At 41.6% G+C, this 15317-nt stretch overlaps 1 protein-coding gene across 2 annotated transcripts in view; it reads right to left on the reverse strand.

The window, feature by feature from the left end:
• Positions 1-15317, reverse strand: part of arfgef3 (ARFGEF family member 3) — a 62628-nt gene that overhangs the window by 17189 nt on the left and 30122 nt on the right. For both annotated transcript variants that reach the window (XM_059566808.1, XM_059566809.1), the window contains exons 24-26: positions 9951-10073; positions 9681-9784; positions 9377-9521 (exon numbers count right to left, since the gene is read on the reverse strand). In XM_059566808.1, the coding sequence (XP_059422791.1) occupies positions 9377-9521; positions 9681-9784; positions 9951-10073 (372 nt within the window). The remainder of the gene's footprint in view (positions 1-9376; positions 9522-9680; positions 9785-9950; positions 10074-15317) is intronic.

Genomic DNA, 15317 nt, shown 5'->3' on the forward strand with positions numbered 1-15317 from the left:
CATGTTAATGGATCAGAGCGTTCACACTGCACACGGTAAAAGGCTAGAAATAAAAACGTGCGAAAATAATTAATATCTAGCACATGAGCATAGAGAGAGTTGTGAGTGCACAAGACGCAGTTTAAGTGAGAGGAGACATGTTTTAAGTGCGCACACTCTCCGCGCGTGAGCAGCGTGTATCTGAGCAAGCATGTCTGATTTTGTGACAAAGCAAAGGAAATCTGCGTGCGAACAGAGAGATTCGCGCTCGTGCATTACTTTAATGTGCTTTCACGTTACATTTACGCGCTTTCGCTGCTGACCGCATACACATACTGTATACGCACTACAGACGGAGTAGACTACATTTGAGGCACCGCTACAATTAATGCGCTCTATGAAAAATGCATGGCAAAAAAGAAAAAAAAAGTCCCTGGATAAGGGATTTATTTACTTATATATTTTTTGCCGTAAGTCTATAAATTTTGTTACACCTTTACTGTAGTGATTATTTTGTATGTTCTAGAGATGTTACAACTTTTTGTTGACTTTTGGTTTTCTTTTGGAACTTTTGGTTTTCTTTTGGAAATATGTTTCAAATTAATCCTGAATACATTTATGACTGTAAAGCATATCTGTGTGTGTCACAATCGCAGAATTGATCAAAGAAATCATGACATGTTTTTTTTTTTCTAAATTACATTTTTTTAGTTCATTCAATAAATACAGTTAACAATATAGCTTCTGAGTACTAAGTTATTAACCCAACAATAGCGGGGTCAGTTATTTATTTTTTTTGCAGTGGGCCGCGCAAACATATGTGTTTGGTTGTGTGGGCCGCGAGTTGAAAAAGGTTGGGAACCACTGCTGTAGAAGAAGGCTATAGTTTATTCTTAATTCATGTTAACTAAAGTAGTTAACTAATGAAACCTTACTGTAAACGGTTTCCAGAAAATTGTTCAAATTGTTACCATTGTTCTACTCTCTGTTTAACGCGTTCACTAATTAATTCTAAAAAAATAATGCGATTAAAATATTTTAATGCAATTAACGCACAGGCCCCGCCTCCAGACCTGTACATCATTTTACATTTAATACAGTTGACTGTTAACAAATATGATGCAGGACAACAACTCCATAAATGCAGTTGTGCACTAAAAACATCCCCCTGTATGTGTTTTTGTCTCATAATTATCATAAGATATCACACGAGCAGGGAGAGCTGTCTGCTATCACACGAGTGCTGATTTTGTCGCGAATAAATGTAATTTTATACAACAGTTCAGTAAATAAGAAGTTGATATTGTGTTATATTTTAAACACAATATTGTTTTTGCTAAATTTTGCAAAGAATATATTACATTTAAAGCCATAGCAGAACTGTTGTGCGTCTCTGTGTTTCCTCTTCAGGAACTCGAATTGCGTCAAGAACGTTTGGGGAACGCATCCAGCGTGACGTCTCTGAATAATGTGTATAATCAGTCCAAAGGAAGGGCGAGACGTCATAGGCGGGTGACGTCAGAGACCAGGAAGCATAAAGCATGAGCGGCAAAGCCGGAAATCTGCCTTGTGTCTTCAGCAAGCGCTCTGTGTGTGTGTCAGTCACTATCTGTTTGTGAGTCTTATTTAGTGTCGTTTGTCCACTGATAAACTCCATTGTCAAAGCTTCAATCAAGAGAAGTTTTGGGCGAGAGCAGGCAGCGTTCAGGCTGTGTGTTTTCCCTGCCACAAAAAAAAAAAAAAAAAAGGTAGGGACACACGCAGCTTGTGTGTTGTCTGCTTGAGAGTGAAGCGCGCAGTGTCAGCTCTCGAGGGAGTTGACGGCTGCGATGCAAGCCTTTGTTTCACTCTCAGATGGCTCTCATTGAGGAGAGAGCTTTCACTGGCATTTCTCGCGGTGCCAGCCCCGCTTTTGTCGAGGAAAAAAACGGAGCGGTGGTTGTGCTCGCGGGATTCGCTTTCGGATCTGCTGGAAGGAATGTAAGATGGGTCTTTTCAAGTCCCTATCTTCTTTCTTAGCCACCAGATCCGGCGCCCGCTCTCGGGGGTTGGGGCTGATGCACGGCGGCGACCGCGATAGCAGGAATCGCACATGATCTGGCGAACGGGTTGGAGACGGCTCGTCCTATCTCCACCCGTGTTCACTAGATCTAGAGCTCGGTCTCGAGGTTTGAAAAACCGTGCTGTTGTTTCTTCATCCTCGGAGGCAGAGCTCGCTGCAGCATTCGTCTTTCTCTGAGGAGATTGATGCTGACTGAGTAGCATATATATATATATATATATATATATATATATATATATAAAAATAAAATAGAACATGCACGCTGCCGAGGCAACGCGTGTATTACATTGTTTCATCTTTATGTGAGTTTTTTTTCTACACCAGACCGTGTTGACTCGTCTGGTTGTTGACTACTATATATTATCATTTATCTATGTGAAGTTGGATGTGCAGGGGCTCTAGGGATGTAATTTCTTATGTGAGAACACGTGTGTACCGCTCTTCCTCTGAGGAGGTTGAGGCGGTCAGGGGCTGCTGGGCAGAGCAGTCCCAACCATGTTCCAGCCCCTCGTGCGGGAGGTGTCACCTTTGTACTCCGCAGACGCTAGAGTCAGAGTGGCGCTCCCAGGCCGAAGGCTTCTAGTGGAAAGCAGTTCTACGGACCGTTGTTTTCGCTGGATAGCCTTCATCATAACGTCCTGACGCGTAAGGCCTAGGATGTTTTGAGGGCCAGGTCCCTCTAGGGAAGAGTGGTGTACACCGCATTACACGGTGCCCGTCTCTCCTCAGTGCCCTCAGGAGATCGATCTACCAACCCTGCCGGTGTTCCAGGGTGCAGCAGTCTCCAGCGAGCGCTTCTCTCAGTTACCGCCCGGAAACGTAGCGGTGCTGAGAGGCTCGCTACCTCTACAGAGGTCAAAGTCAAAGTCAAAGTCACCTTTATTTATATAGCGCTTTAAACAAAATACATTGCGTCAAAGCAACTGAACAACATTCATTAGGAAAACAGTGTCAATAATGCAAAAATGATAGTTAAAGGCAGTTCATCATTGGATTCAGTTATGTCATCTCTGTTCAGTTAAATAGTGTCTGTACATTTATTTGCAATCAAGTCAACGATATCGCTGTAGATGAAGTGTCCCCAACTAAGCAAGCCAGAGGCGACAGCGGCAAGGAACCAAAACTCCATCGGTGACAGAATGGAGAAAAAAACCTTGGGAGAAACCAGGCTCAGTTGGGGGGCCAGTTCTCCTCTGACCAGACGAAACCAGTAGTTCAATTCCAGGCTGCAGCAAAGTCATATTGTGCAGAAGAATCATCTGTTTCCTGTGGTCTTGTCCTGGTGGTCATCTGAGACAAGGTCTTTACAGGGGATCTGTATCTGGGGCTCTAGTTGTCCTGGTCTCCGCTGTCTTTCAGGGATGTAGAGGTCCTTTCTAGGTGCTGATCCAGCATCTGGTCTGGATAAGTACTGGATCCGGGTGACTGCAGTGACCCTCTGATCTGGATACAGACTGGATCTGGTGGCCACGGTGACCTCGGAACAAGAGAGAAACAGACAAATATTAGCGTAGATGCCATTCTTCTAATGATGTAGCAAGTACATAGGGTGTTATGGGAAGTTTTTTTTCCGTTCCCGGTTTACCTAATTAATGCAGCCTAAAAATCCTTTAACGGATTTGGATAATAAAAGCATATTAGTATGTTAAGTGTATGCCAGGTTAAAGAGATGGGTCTTTAATCTAGATTTAAACTGCAAGAGTGTGTCTGCCTCCCGAACAATGTTAGGTAGGTTATTCCAGAGTTTGGGCGCCAAATAGGAAAAGGATCTGCCGCCTGCAGTTGATTTTGATATTCTAGGTATTATCAAATTGCCTGAGTTTTGAGAACGTAGCGGACGTAGAGGATTATAATGTAAAAGGAGCTCATTCAAATACTGAGGTGCTAAACCATTCAGGGCTTTATAAGTAATAAGCAATATTTTAAAATCTATGCGATGCTTGATAGGGAGCCAGTGCAGTGTTGACAGGACCGGGCTAATATGGTCATACTTCCTGGTTCTAGTAAGAACTCTTGCTGCTGCATTTTGGACTAGCTGTAGTTTGTTTACTAAGCGTGCAGAACAACCACCCAATAAAGCATTACAATAATCTAACCTTGAGGTCATAAATGCATGGATTAACATTTCTGCATTTGACATTGAGAGCATAGGCCGTAATTTAGATATATTTTTGAGATGGAAAAATGCAGTTTTACAAATGCTAGAAACGTGGCTTTCTAAGGAAAGATTGCGATCAAATAGCACACCTAGGTTCCTAACTGATGACGAAGAATTGACAGAGCAACCATCAAGTCTTAGACAGTGTTCTAGGTTATTACAAGCAGAGTTTTTAGGTCCTATAATTAACACCTCTGTTTTTTCAGAATTTAGCAGTAAGAAATTACTCGTCATCCAGTTTTTTATATCGACTATGCAATCCATTAGTTTTTCAAATCGGTGTGTTTCACCGGGCTGCGAAGAAATATAGAGCTGAGTATCATCAGCATAACAGTGAAAGCTAACACCATGTTTCCTGATGATATCTCCCAAGGGTAACATATAAAGCGTGAAGAGTAGCGGCCCTAGTACTGAGCCTTGAGGTACTCCATACTGCACTTGTGATCGATAGGATACATCTTCATTCACTGCTACGAACTGATGGCGTTCATATAAGTACGATTTAAACCATGCTAATGCACTTCCACTGATGCCAACAAAGTGTTCAAGTCTATGCAAAAGAATGTTGTGGTCAATTGTGTCAAACGCAGCACTAAGATCCAATAAAACTAATAGAGAGATACACCCACGATCAGATGATAAGAGCAGATCATTTGTAACTCTAAGGAGAGCAGTCTCAGTACTATGATACGGTCTAAATCCTGACTGGAAATCCTCACATATACCATTTGGTCTCTAGAGCAGCTAGTATGGTCGTCCCCTGCTGGTCCGCCGCTTCAGGACACCGAGCTAGTAACTCTAGGCACACCAGAGGCCAGTCTCGAGAGACTGGTTCCCATAGGAGGTCACATGGCAGTGTGGGAGCCCCTGCCAAGTGTACTTCACGGGGTCCTGCCCCGAGCAGGCTCTGGTCTAGTCTTCCTAGCAGACGACGTGGGTCTGAGGCACGTCGTTTTTAGGAGACTTCAGCTACGAGAGTCCTGATGCTGCGGCTCAGGACCTCGGAGGGCAGGCCCCTCTGGGGAAGAGCGGTATACACCGCATTACACGGTGCCCGTCTCTCCTCAGTGCCCTCAGGAGATCGATCTGCCAACTCAACCACATTGACGATTGGTTGATATCAGCTCAATCTGAGCAGATGACAGTTCTGCACCGAGATGTCATTCTCGCTCACATGAAAGAGCTGGGGTTAAGACTTCACGCCAAGAAAAGTGTGCTTTCTCCAGTTCAGAGAACCACTTATCTGGGCATGGTGTGGGATTCGACCACGATGCAGGCACGTATGTCACCTGCTCGGATCGAGTCGATCCTCACTGCAGTCGCGAGAGTGAGAGAAGGCCGGTCACTCACTGTCAAGCAGTCACGGAGATTGCTGGGTCTGATGGCAGCTGCGTCCAACGTGAATACTATTGGCCTGCTGTACATGAGACCCCTACAGTGGTGGCTCGAGACCAAGGGGTTCTCCCTAGAGGGAAACCCACTTCGTATGCTAAAGGTCACGCGGCGCTGCCTACGTGCTTTGGATATGTGGAGGAAGCCTTGGTTCTTGTCTCAGGGCCCGGTGCTGGGAGCTCCTTGTCGCCGCGGGATGCTAGCGACAGACGCGTCCCTCACCGGCTGGGGTGCGGTCATGAGTGGCCACCCTGCCCGCGGTCTGTGGAGTGGTCGCCATCTGTCATGGCACATCAACTGCCTGGAGATGCTGGCCGTGCTTCGTGCACTTCGTTATTTTCTCCCAGACCTAAGAGGTCGCCATGTGTTGGTGCACACCGACAGCACAGCGGTGGTCTCTTACATCAACCGCCAAGGAGGTCTGCGCTCATGCCGTTTATACAACTAGCGTACCAGATCCTTGTGTGGGCCCAGGACGAATTCACATTCCTGGGCATCTTAATATGGGAGCAGACTTCCTGTTGAGACAGGGGCCAAGGCCTGGGGAATGGCGGCTTCATACTGAGGTGATGAAGCAGAGTTAGAGATGTTGGCCAGACTCGGGTGGATCTGTTTGCGACTCGAGAGACATCGCACTGTCCCCTCTGGCTTCCTCTGACTCATCCAGCTCCACTGGGGCTGGACGCCATGGTACAGACATGGCCGAGGCTTCATCTGTACATTTTTCCCCCGATTGCTCTGCTCTCGGGAGTTCTGGAGAGAGTGCACCGGGACGGAGTACGGCTGCTGTTAGTAGCCCCGTTCTGGACAGGCCGGGTATGGTTCCTGGGCCTGATTTCTCTTTTTGACGGCACTCCATGGGAGGTTCCCGTCAGGAGAGATCTCCTCTCGCAGGCGGAGGGTGCGCCCCCGCATGGAGCTTAGAGGCTGTAGGTGCTGTCTCTGAGGAGGCACAACTCTTAGCTTCTGGTCTCTCAACCAAGGTTGTAAGACCGTTCTCCAATCCAGAGCTCCCTCAATGAGGAAACTGTATGCCTGGAAGCTTTTCACTTCTTGGTGCGGAGACCGCCAGCTCGACCCAGTTAACTGCCCGTATGGTACAGTGCTGGAGTTCCTGCAGGCTCTCCTCAGGGTTGACCCACGCCACCATGAAGGTCTATATGGCGGCCATGGTGGCCTACCGCGCCCCTCTCGGTGGCCAATCAGTGGGCAGAAACCCTCTGGTTACATGTTTCCTCCATGGTGCGCTGAGGCTGAGGCCTCCGGCCAGAAGAAGCTTATGCTAAGCGGTGATCAGGATGTTATCCTAAGCCTCGAGTCCTTTGATCTCCCCTGTCCTGGGGGTCAAGACCCACTCCTTCTGAAGTTTGGCCATTGGACGGGTTGTCCCCGAATTCTGTCAGGCTCCTTCTCTTGCTTTAGCTGTGCTCTTTCATACTAGGCAGAGATTTGAAAGTCTGGCGGCGTGGGCATTCTCGTTCCCCAAACGTTCTCGACGCAGCTCGAGTTCCTGAAGAGGAACGTCTAAGGTTACGTATGTAACCCTGGTTCCTCGAAGGAACGAGACGATGCGTCGCAGTGCCACACTTACGGCATCTCTGGCTGGCGCTTGCTTCATCCTTTGAGGCTGATTTCCGGCTTTGCCGCTCATGCTTTATGCTTCCTGGTCTCTGACGTCACCCGCCTATGACGTCTCGCCCTTCCTTTAGACTGATTATACACATTATTCAGAGACGTCACGCTGGACGCGTTCCCCAAACGTTCTCAACGCAGCGTCTCGTTCCTTCGAGGAACCAGGGTTACATACGTAACCTTAGATGTTCGTTTTTATGAATTAAGTTTTGAAAGAATCGTGTGAACCAATGAATCAAGGCCCCATTCATAAAGAGTGCCATTTACTTCATTCCTGAATCAGCCATTTGAACGAATCGAATTAAGACATTTATCGCCACCTGCTGGCAGATTTAGTTACTTATTTGGAGTATTATTTAATTATTATTATTATTATTAATAATAATAATAATAATAATAAAAATAAAAATATTAAAGGGATAGTTCAACAATTTTGTCACCATTTACTCTCATGTGCCTAATGTCATTTCAACCCTTTCTTTTGTGGAACATAAAAGAAGGTATTTTTAAAGAGTATATAGTGCCCTTAAAGGCGCTTTGTTATTTTGGTACCATTAGAGAAAGGCTCAAAATCACTTTCCAGAACATTCTTGTTCACCATTCCTGGCTGCTGGAATGATCTTCCCACCCCTATCCGGAATGCTGAATCCCAGACAATTTTCAAGCGACAGCTGAAAACTCATCTCTTTCGATTCTAATTGACTTCATCCTTCATCCATTCCTTCCCTTTCTAGCTACGTAGTACTTAATGGGCCCTATCATACATCCGTTTCAGCCTCTAACTAGTGTTTGCTCTTTTCTCTTTTTTATTCCTTTTTCTTTTTGTAATTATAATTTTTTTTTAAAACACTTGCTATGTGTGTATTCAGAGAGTGTATTAAGTGTATTATTGCTCTTGCAGTTTAAATCTAGATTAAAGACCCATCTTTTTAACCGGGCTTACACATAACATACTAATATGCTTTTAATATCCAAATCCGTTAAAGGATTTTTAGGCTGCATTAATAAGGTAAACCGGAAACGGGAACACTTCCCATAACACCCGATGTACTTGCTACATCATTAGAAGAATGGCATCTACGCTAATATTAGTCTGTTTCTCTCTTATTCTGAGGTCACCGTAGCCACCAGATCCAGTACGTATCTAGACCAGATGGTGGATCAGCACCTAGAAAGGACCTCTACAGCCCTGAAAGACAGCCGAGACCAGGACAACTAGAGCCCCAGATACAGATCCCCTGTAAAGACCTTGTCTCAGAGGACCACCAGGACAAGACCACAGGAAACAGATGATTCTTCTGCACAATCTGACTTTGACCAGACGAAACCAGCAGTTCAATTCCAGGCTGAAGCAGAGGAGAACTGGTCCCCCAAATGAGCCTGGTTTCTCCAAGGTTTTTTTCTCCATTCTGTCACCGATGAAGTTTTGGTTCCTTGCCGCAGTCGCCTCTGGCTTGCTTAGTTGGGGTCACTTCATCTACAGCGATATCGTTGACTTGATTGAAAATAAGTGCACAGACACTATTTAACTGAACAGAGATGACATCACTGAATTCAATGATGAACTGCCTTTAACTGTCATTTTGCATTATTGACACACTGTTTTCCTAATGAATGTTGTTCAGTTGCTTTGACGCAATGTATTTTGTTTAAAGCGCTATATAAATAAAGGTGACTTGACTCTTTTGTTGATTTTGATTGCTTCCATTGTCCTCATCTGTGAATAACAGCTTCTGCTAAATGACTAAATTATATAAATGTGAATATCGTCATATTGTCCATCCCAAAAACGTCTAGTTTTTGTCACATGTGTTTATGTAAAAACATCCAATTATGCAGAATATAAGATGGTAAATATTTGAGTTAAATATTTAATTGAGATCAACGATATATAACAAAACAATATATAAGGTATGACTTGACCGCATATCTTCTCTTTAGCTACCTCAGATTTCTTGTCAAATCTATCTGAACTGTCAATCGCAAACCTCTATCTCCTTTTACATGTTTTTCAGTTCTGTCGCAACATTCTGTCACTGAAAATCAATGCTGCCATTTAGTCTTTTTGCCAAGCAGTCATTCTACCATATAATTTAACTTCTCCCGTATCGTTTGTACAAAGAATACCTCAAAAAAATAAATCAAGAAATCACCTGTGTCATCGTCAAACTCTGCCAAAACACAGTCCATGCCATCCTCACTGCTCACAGACCTCTCCTGAGCTCTCATCGGGAGGCTGGCCAGCCGTGCTCCCAGGAACACTGGCTTGGACGGCATCTTATAGATTTTAGCAAGCAGCTGCAAATGCAAAAAAACAGCTAATAATCATCAAACTTAATGTTATTATTATTATTTATTTATTTAATTTCAGTTGGAAAATTGTTTTATTTTGACACAGATCCAGCATCTGAAAGTGTGTAAATCATTTCTGGATAGAAATGTGTTCATCTTACGCACCTGTGAACATTTCCTTAAATAGTCCAGGGCAGGCAGGCACAGATCTGTTGAGCTGTATCCACTGACATGAACACAGTCCCCAATCTCCTTATAGTCCACTTCTCCTACAAATAGTCACACGGCAAATATAATTTATTATATAATGGGTTTGACCTTTTTTATATTTCTAGGGTTCTCAAAAGCAGAAGCCAGCATAGTTTGGAAAAGATCTGTAGAGATGAATGAAGACAACAATAAATATATTTTAGATTGTTTAAAAGACCAGCTCACCTAAACCTTTCACAAACTTCATGAGGCACATGATGTAGTCAGTGGCTGCATTGGCAAACACCTGAATGTTGTCTGTGTTAATGAAGGCTTCAAAGACATCAAACACAGGTGCTTGTGACTTTCCTGCATACATGAGGAAAAGTGAAAACAAATGTAAACAGAAATGCGTGTGGTTGATTTTTCTTTTTTGTTATGACAACAAACTTTCTGCACTACACCATACACTTACATTCATTAATAAAATGTATCAAAAAAAAGGTAGTGTAGCTTTTAAGGTCAACTGTGTATTGTAAAATTTACTTGAAAAAAAAAGTTAAGAAAAATTGATGAAGCATTAAAAAAAAAAAAATAGAAAAAGCTCCAAACACTCTGGCTAAGCTGTGTTTGAAGCTGATGCAAAACACAGACACCCGTTACCATCCATTCTATATTATTACGTTGCTGTGTTACTTGGCAATCGTAAGCCTACAATGAGCAATATTACTTAGAGGAAGAATAGTCTATTTAGTTAATATCAAACAAATTTAACTGCGTATTTGGGTCATTTTGTATCAACTCAACCAAAGGTCCCTGGCTCAAATTTTTGACTTTGCTAATATATTTTCTGAAGAAAGACAGACATGGATAGTGATGAAAGCCAAACTTTTAAATTTCAGGGATGAACACTTACGGAGTAATCCACTATTGTGTAGAAGTGGGTCAAAATGGCAATTTTCACCTGAGATTCAGTCAAATTACAGGGGGGGTGAAATTACTTTAGAAAGATGGCAGTATCATAATGTGACTTGAACACAGAGATTGGTAGGTCTGTTAGTACAATTTTAGCACTCTCTGTTGCATTATGTGCGAATGGTGACCAAAATGGGGAAACAGTATTTTTCTATTTTTTTCCCTGAAGGTTTGCAGGCCCGTAACTCAAAAAGTATTAAAGATATCTTAATGCCCTTTTAGATATTGGGTCTTAACAAAGGCCCTATATAATTTGGCTCCAGGCGTAAATTGTTAAAATGTACATATTTTCAGTGGTCAAAAACCAAATGTGGGTCAGTTTTAATTTTAACATTATTTCTTCTTCAGACACTGTTTTTTAAATAAAATAAGAATCGGCTGCATACAATGTGACCAAATTTGGTTTTCGACTACTGAAATTGGGTAATATTGAACAATCTGGACATGGAGCCTCATTGAGATCCCCATATCTTTGGAATTGAACGATGTAGGGCCTTGAAATTTAAGATTCCAAAAGAAAAGTTAAGGAGTTATAGGCACACAAACTTTGGAAGAAGAATATTTATAGTACATAGACAAGTATGTTCAATCTATTTGTTTTGACAAAAGGAAACAAGATGCATCTCCAGTTTCAACATTATTTGTTCTTCAGATATTGCTCTTTACAAGAAAAGTATTACATTTTTGCAAACTAACCCACATTTGGTTTTTGACAATTTACGCCTGGAGCCTTTATTACATTTGAATTATGGATATTTTTTGTACAAAAATGCATGCAGTCACTACAGAAGTCTATTATTCAGACCCCGGAGTTGAGTGAGGCATCAATATCTCTTATTTTACAGGCATGCAAATTTTGGAGAAAAAAACTAAAAAGTGCTGTTTCCCCATATTTGAACAGTCACCATTGGCACATAATGCAACAGAAATTGCTAAAGTCAACAGATTTTACTAACAGACCTACCAATTTCTGTGTTAAGTAACATTATGATGCTGCCATCTTTCTGAAGTCATTTCTATCCCTCTGTAATTTGACTCTGAATCTCAGGTGACGCTTTTTCAGCTTTCATCACTATAAATGTCTATCTTTGTTAAGAAAATCTGAGCCGGGGGAAGTTTTTGAAATTTGGTTGATTTTACATGAAATAACCCATTTGTAAAATATATTATTTATTAAATGTATTTACATTACATTTACATTTGGTCATCTAGCCGACGCTTTTATCCAAATCGACTTACAAATGACATTTACATTACATTTAATCATTTAGCAGACGCTTTTATCCAAAGCGACTTACAAATGAGAACAATAGAAGCAGTCAGGTCAACAAGAGAACAACAACAGTATACAAGTGCCATGACAAGTCTCAGTTAGTCTAGCATAGAACGCATAGCCAGGTTTTTTTTTTTTTTTTTTTTTTTTTTTTTATAAAATTAAAAGACAAGAAAAGGAAAAGTGCTAGTGTTAGTTGGTTAAGTGCAGGCGAAAAAGATGAGTCTTTAGATGTTTCTTGAAAATGAGTAAAGACTCAGCTGTACGAATTGAAATTGGGAGGTCATTCCACCAGCTGGGCACAGTCCAGGAAAAGGTCCGTGAGAGTGATTTTGAACTTGAGGACAATAGAAGCAGTCAAAAAAAAAAAAAAGGAATAACAGTAAGTGCTGTGACAAGTCTTGGTTAGCCTAACGTAGGGCTGCTCAATTATGGCAAAAATCATAATCACGATTATTTTGGTCAATATTGTAAATCAATATTATTTAACACAATTATGAGGGAGCCATATGACAAAAATGTTATACGAGTGATTAATTTAAAATATAGTGATAAATATAAAATGTGTTTCCTGTAAATAAGGTTGCAAGGACATCTACATTAGAGGCCAGCGGAACAAAAAAAATAAGTCCTCTAAATTATTGAAAATAATTAAAATTTTTATTATTTTGCAAGTAGTCCATAACCATGTTAAACATGCCACTTCCTGTTGCCATTAGGTGGCGCTATGACTATAATCAAATACAGGCATGTTGATGTGTTCAGGACAGGACTCTTATCAAGCTTGTTCAATTTGGGGCAGATTGGACACTGCATGCCTGAATTACCGTAACTTCCTGATTCACTGCAGTAATATGATGCTTTAGCATTAAGCTAATTGTTGCTAACATGTTTTAGTATGTTTCTAGCATGCTGCAAGTGTATTTATCACTTGATGGTACTTTTTAATATGTTCCTAGAAGTCACTAACAGTGTGACATATGACACTTCCTGTTACCAACAGGTGGCGCTATGACTATAACTGAATACGGGCATGCTGATGTGTTCAGTACGGGACTCTTGTCAAACGTGTGAAGTTTGGGGCAGATCGGATGTTGCTAGCCTGAGTTACAGCAACTTCCTTATTCAGTGCCATAGTTGCATGCTTTAGAACTTAGCTAAGTGTTGCTAGCATGTATTAGTATGCATCTAGCATGATGCCAGCTTATTTAACACTTGTTGACACTTTTTAATATGTTCCTAGGAGTCCATAACAGTGTTAACCATGTAACTTCCTGTTACCAGCAGGTGGCGCTATGACTATAACTGAATTTGGTCAAGGGACCCACCCCTTGATGAAAACTCAAAACTAGAGTTGTTCCGATTCCGATACTAGTATCGGAAATATCTCCGATACCACAACAAATTCTGGCATCGGCGAGTACATGAACCCATATACCGATCCGATACCATTTTCAAGACCTAGTTATGAACGCTAGCTTTGCCTAACCGCTGCACGGTTCTTCTTCGCTGCTCAGAATGCATTGCAAACACAGGACGTTGTGCTGTAATGCCACAAGCAACCCCTGTGTAGAGCAGCGAAGAAGAAATGAAAACGCGTTAGCAGCACTGATCTATATATGACTGGATCGCTCATCGCGTTCTAAACTGCCAACAGACAGTGAAGCCGCTTCTATATTATAGATCAGTGGTTAGCAGTATGTCCGCTGTTTAGCAGTATTTCAGACTGGACCAACCAGACAGTAAAACGGCGACTAGGGACCAAGACGGTGCTGAAAATTTTAAAATGTGATGATACCAGCGTCTCTGTAGAACCGGTAGTAAGTTTGAGTATATTCGTTACCCGCAGCTGCGTTCAGTCGCTTCCGTGTTAGTCTAAGCATAGGGCTCCAGACTGTAGCCGAATATATATACTAGTGTCTGTGAATATTAAACTGCAAAATACTATTTAAATATTACTCCTGCAAAGTCTACATCTCTGTAGGAGACGGGCGCAGATGCACGGGAGCTCGCTGTTTTGTGGCCTCTGCCGTGTGTCACTATATGAGGACATGAACGCATAAACCGTCACTTCATGAGAATTTAACGTTTAATTTGAGAAAACTGTCATATCATAAACACAGACACTCAAAGATCTTCATGGCGAGTAAATTGACAATATATTAAGCTACTGTTGTAGCCTACAGTAGATTTAGCTACGTCTCTATGTAGTAATAATACGTCTCTATTAATAATAATAACTATGCCTAGACGGTTGCTTGTTTTTTACTTGTTTTGTTGTAAAGAGATTATCTGATTAATATAGAATTTTTTATATTCCTAGACTTATTTGTTGCAGTTTTTTTATACACCAATATTGTAAAACTAAAATACTAAAATATCTTTTTTAGTTTGCGGTGTTAGATTTTTGGCTGCATTTGAAGTTCTTTTTCGCTTAAGAAATTAAATAATATTACTGTCAAATTCATGTCAGATAATAAAAATACTGTAATAAATACAGTAGTTAACCATGTATTTGTTCATGTTTTATCAAGGGATAAGTCTGGAGCACACCATAAAATAATTCTAGAAATTTACACAGGGCTAGTAGTATATACAGCTGTATATACAGATACACACCCAGGTATCGGATCAGTACTCGGTATCGGCCGATACCCTGAGCCCAGGTATCGGAATCGGTATCGGGAAGAGAAAAAGGGTATCGGAACATCTCTACTCAAAACCTTCGCAATTTAACATCACAAAGGTCTTATGATGACCCTTATGAAATTTGAAGACAATCTGATTAAAACTGTAGTTCGTAAAAGAACGAGGCATGGAAATGGCAAAAACAGCACAAAAATCGTACAGGAAATTCAAAATAACTTACTTCCTGTTGGAGGAGTTTGTCAAAGTACGAGGCATGGAAATGGCAAAAACTGCACAAAAATCGTACAGGAAATTCAAAATAACTTACTTCCTGTTGGGTTTTGGATTTTGTACATAAAGACTTTTTTATAGATAATGGTGTGCTACAAGTGTGTACCGATTTTCGTGCATGTACGTGAAGCGTAGCTCGAGGTGCACTCCTTTGAAATATAACAGGTGGCGCTATTGAGCCATTTTGCAACACCCACTTCTGAAACCTATATCAGATGTAAATTTTCGCCAGACCTGATGCATGTGAAAAGTTTCGTGAGTTTTGGAGCATGTTTAGGCCCTCAAAAATGCGATTCATTTCGGAGAAGGAGAAGAAGGAGGAGAAGAAGAAGAAGAACTTTACATGTCTGAGTTGTGTTCCACCTCTGGTCTTAGGCTATATCTCTTCCTGAGAACCAATGCAAGTTCTCTTTCATGCTTTTAAAAACATGAATAAATATACTTCG

The sequence above is a fragment of the Carassius carassius genome, chromosome 14 (assembly GCF_963082965.1).
Source record: "Carassius carassius chromosome 14, fCarCar2.1, whole genome shotgun sequence".
NCBI classification, from domain to species: domain Eukaryota; kingdom Metazoa; phylum Chordata; class Actinopteri; order Cypriniformes; family Cyprinidae; genus Carassius; species Carassius carassius.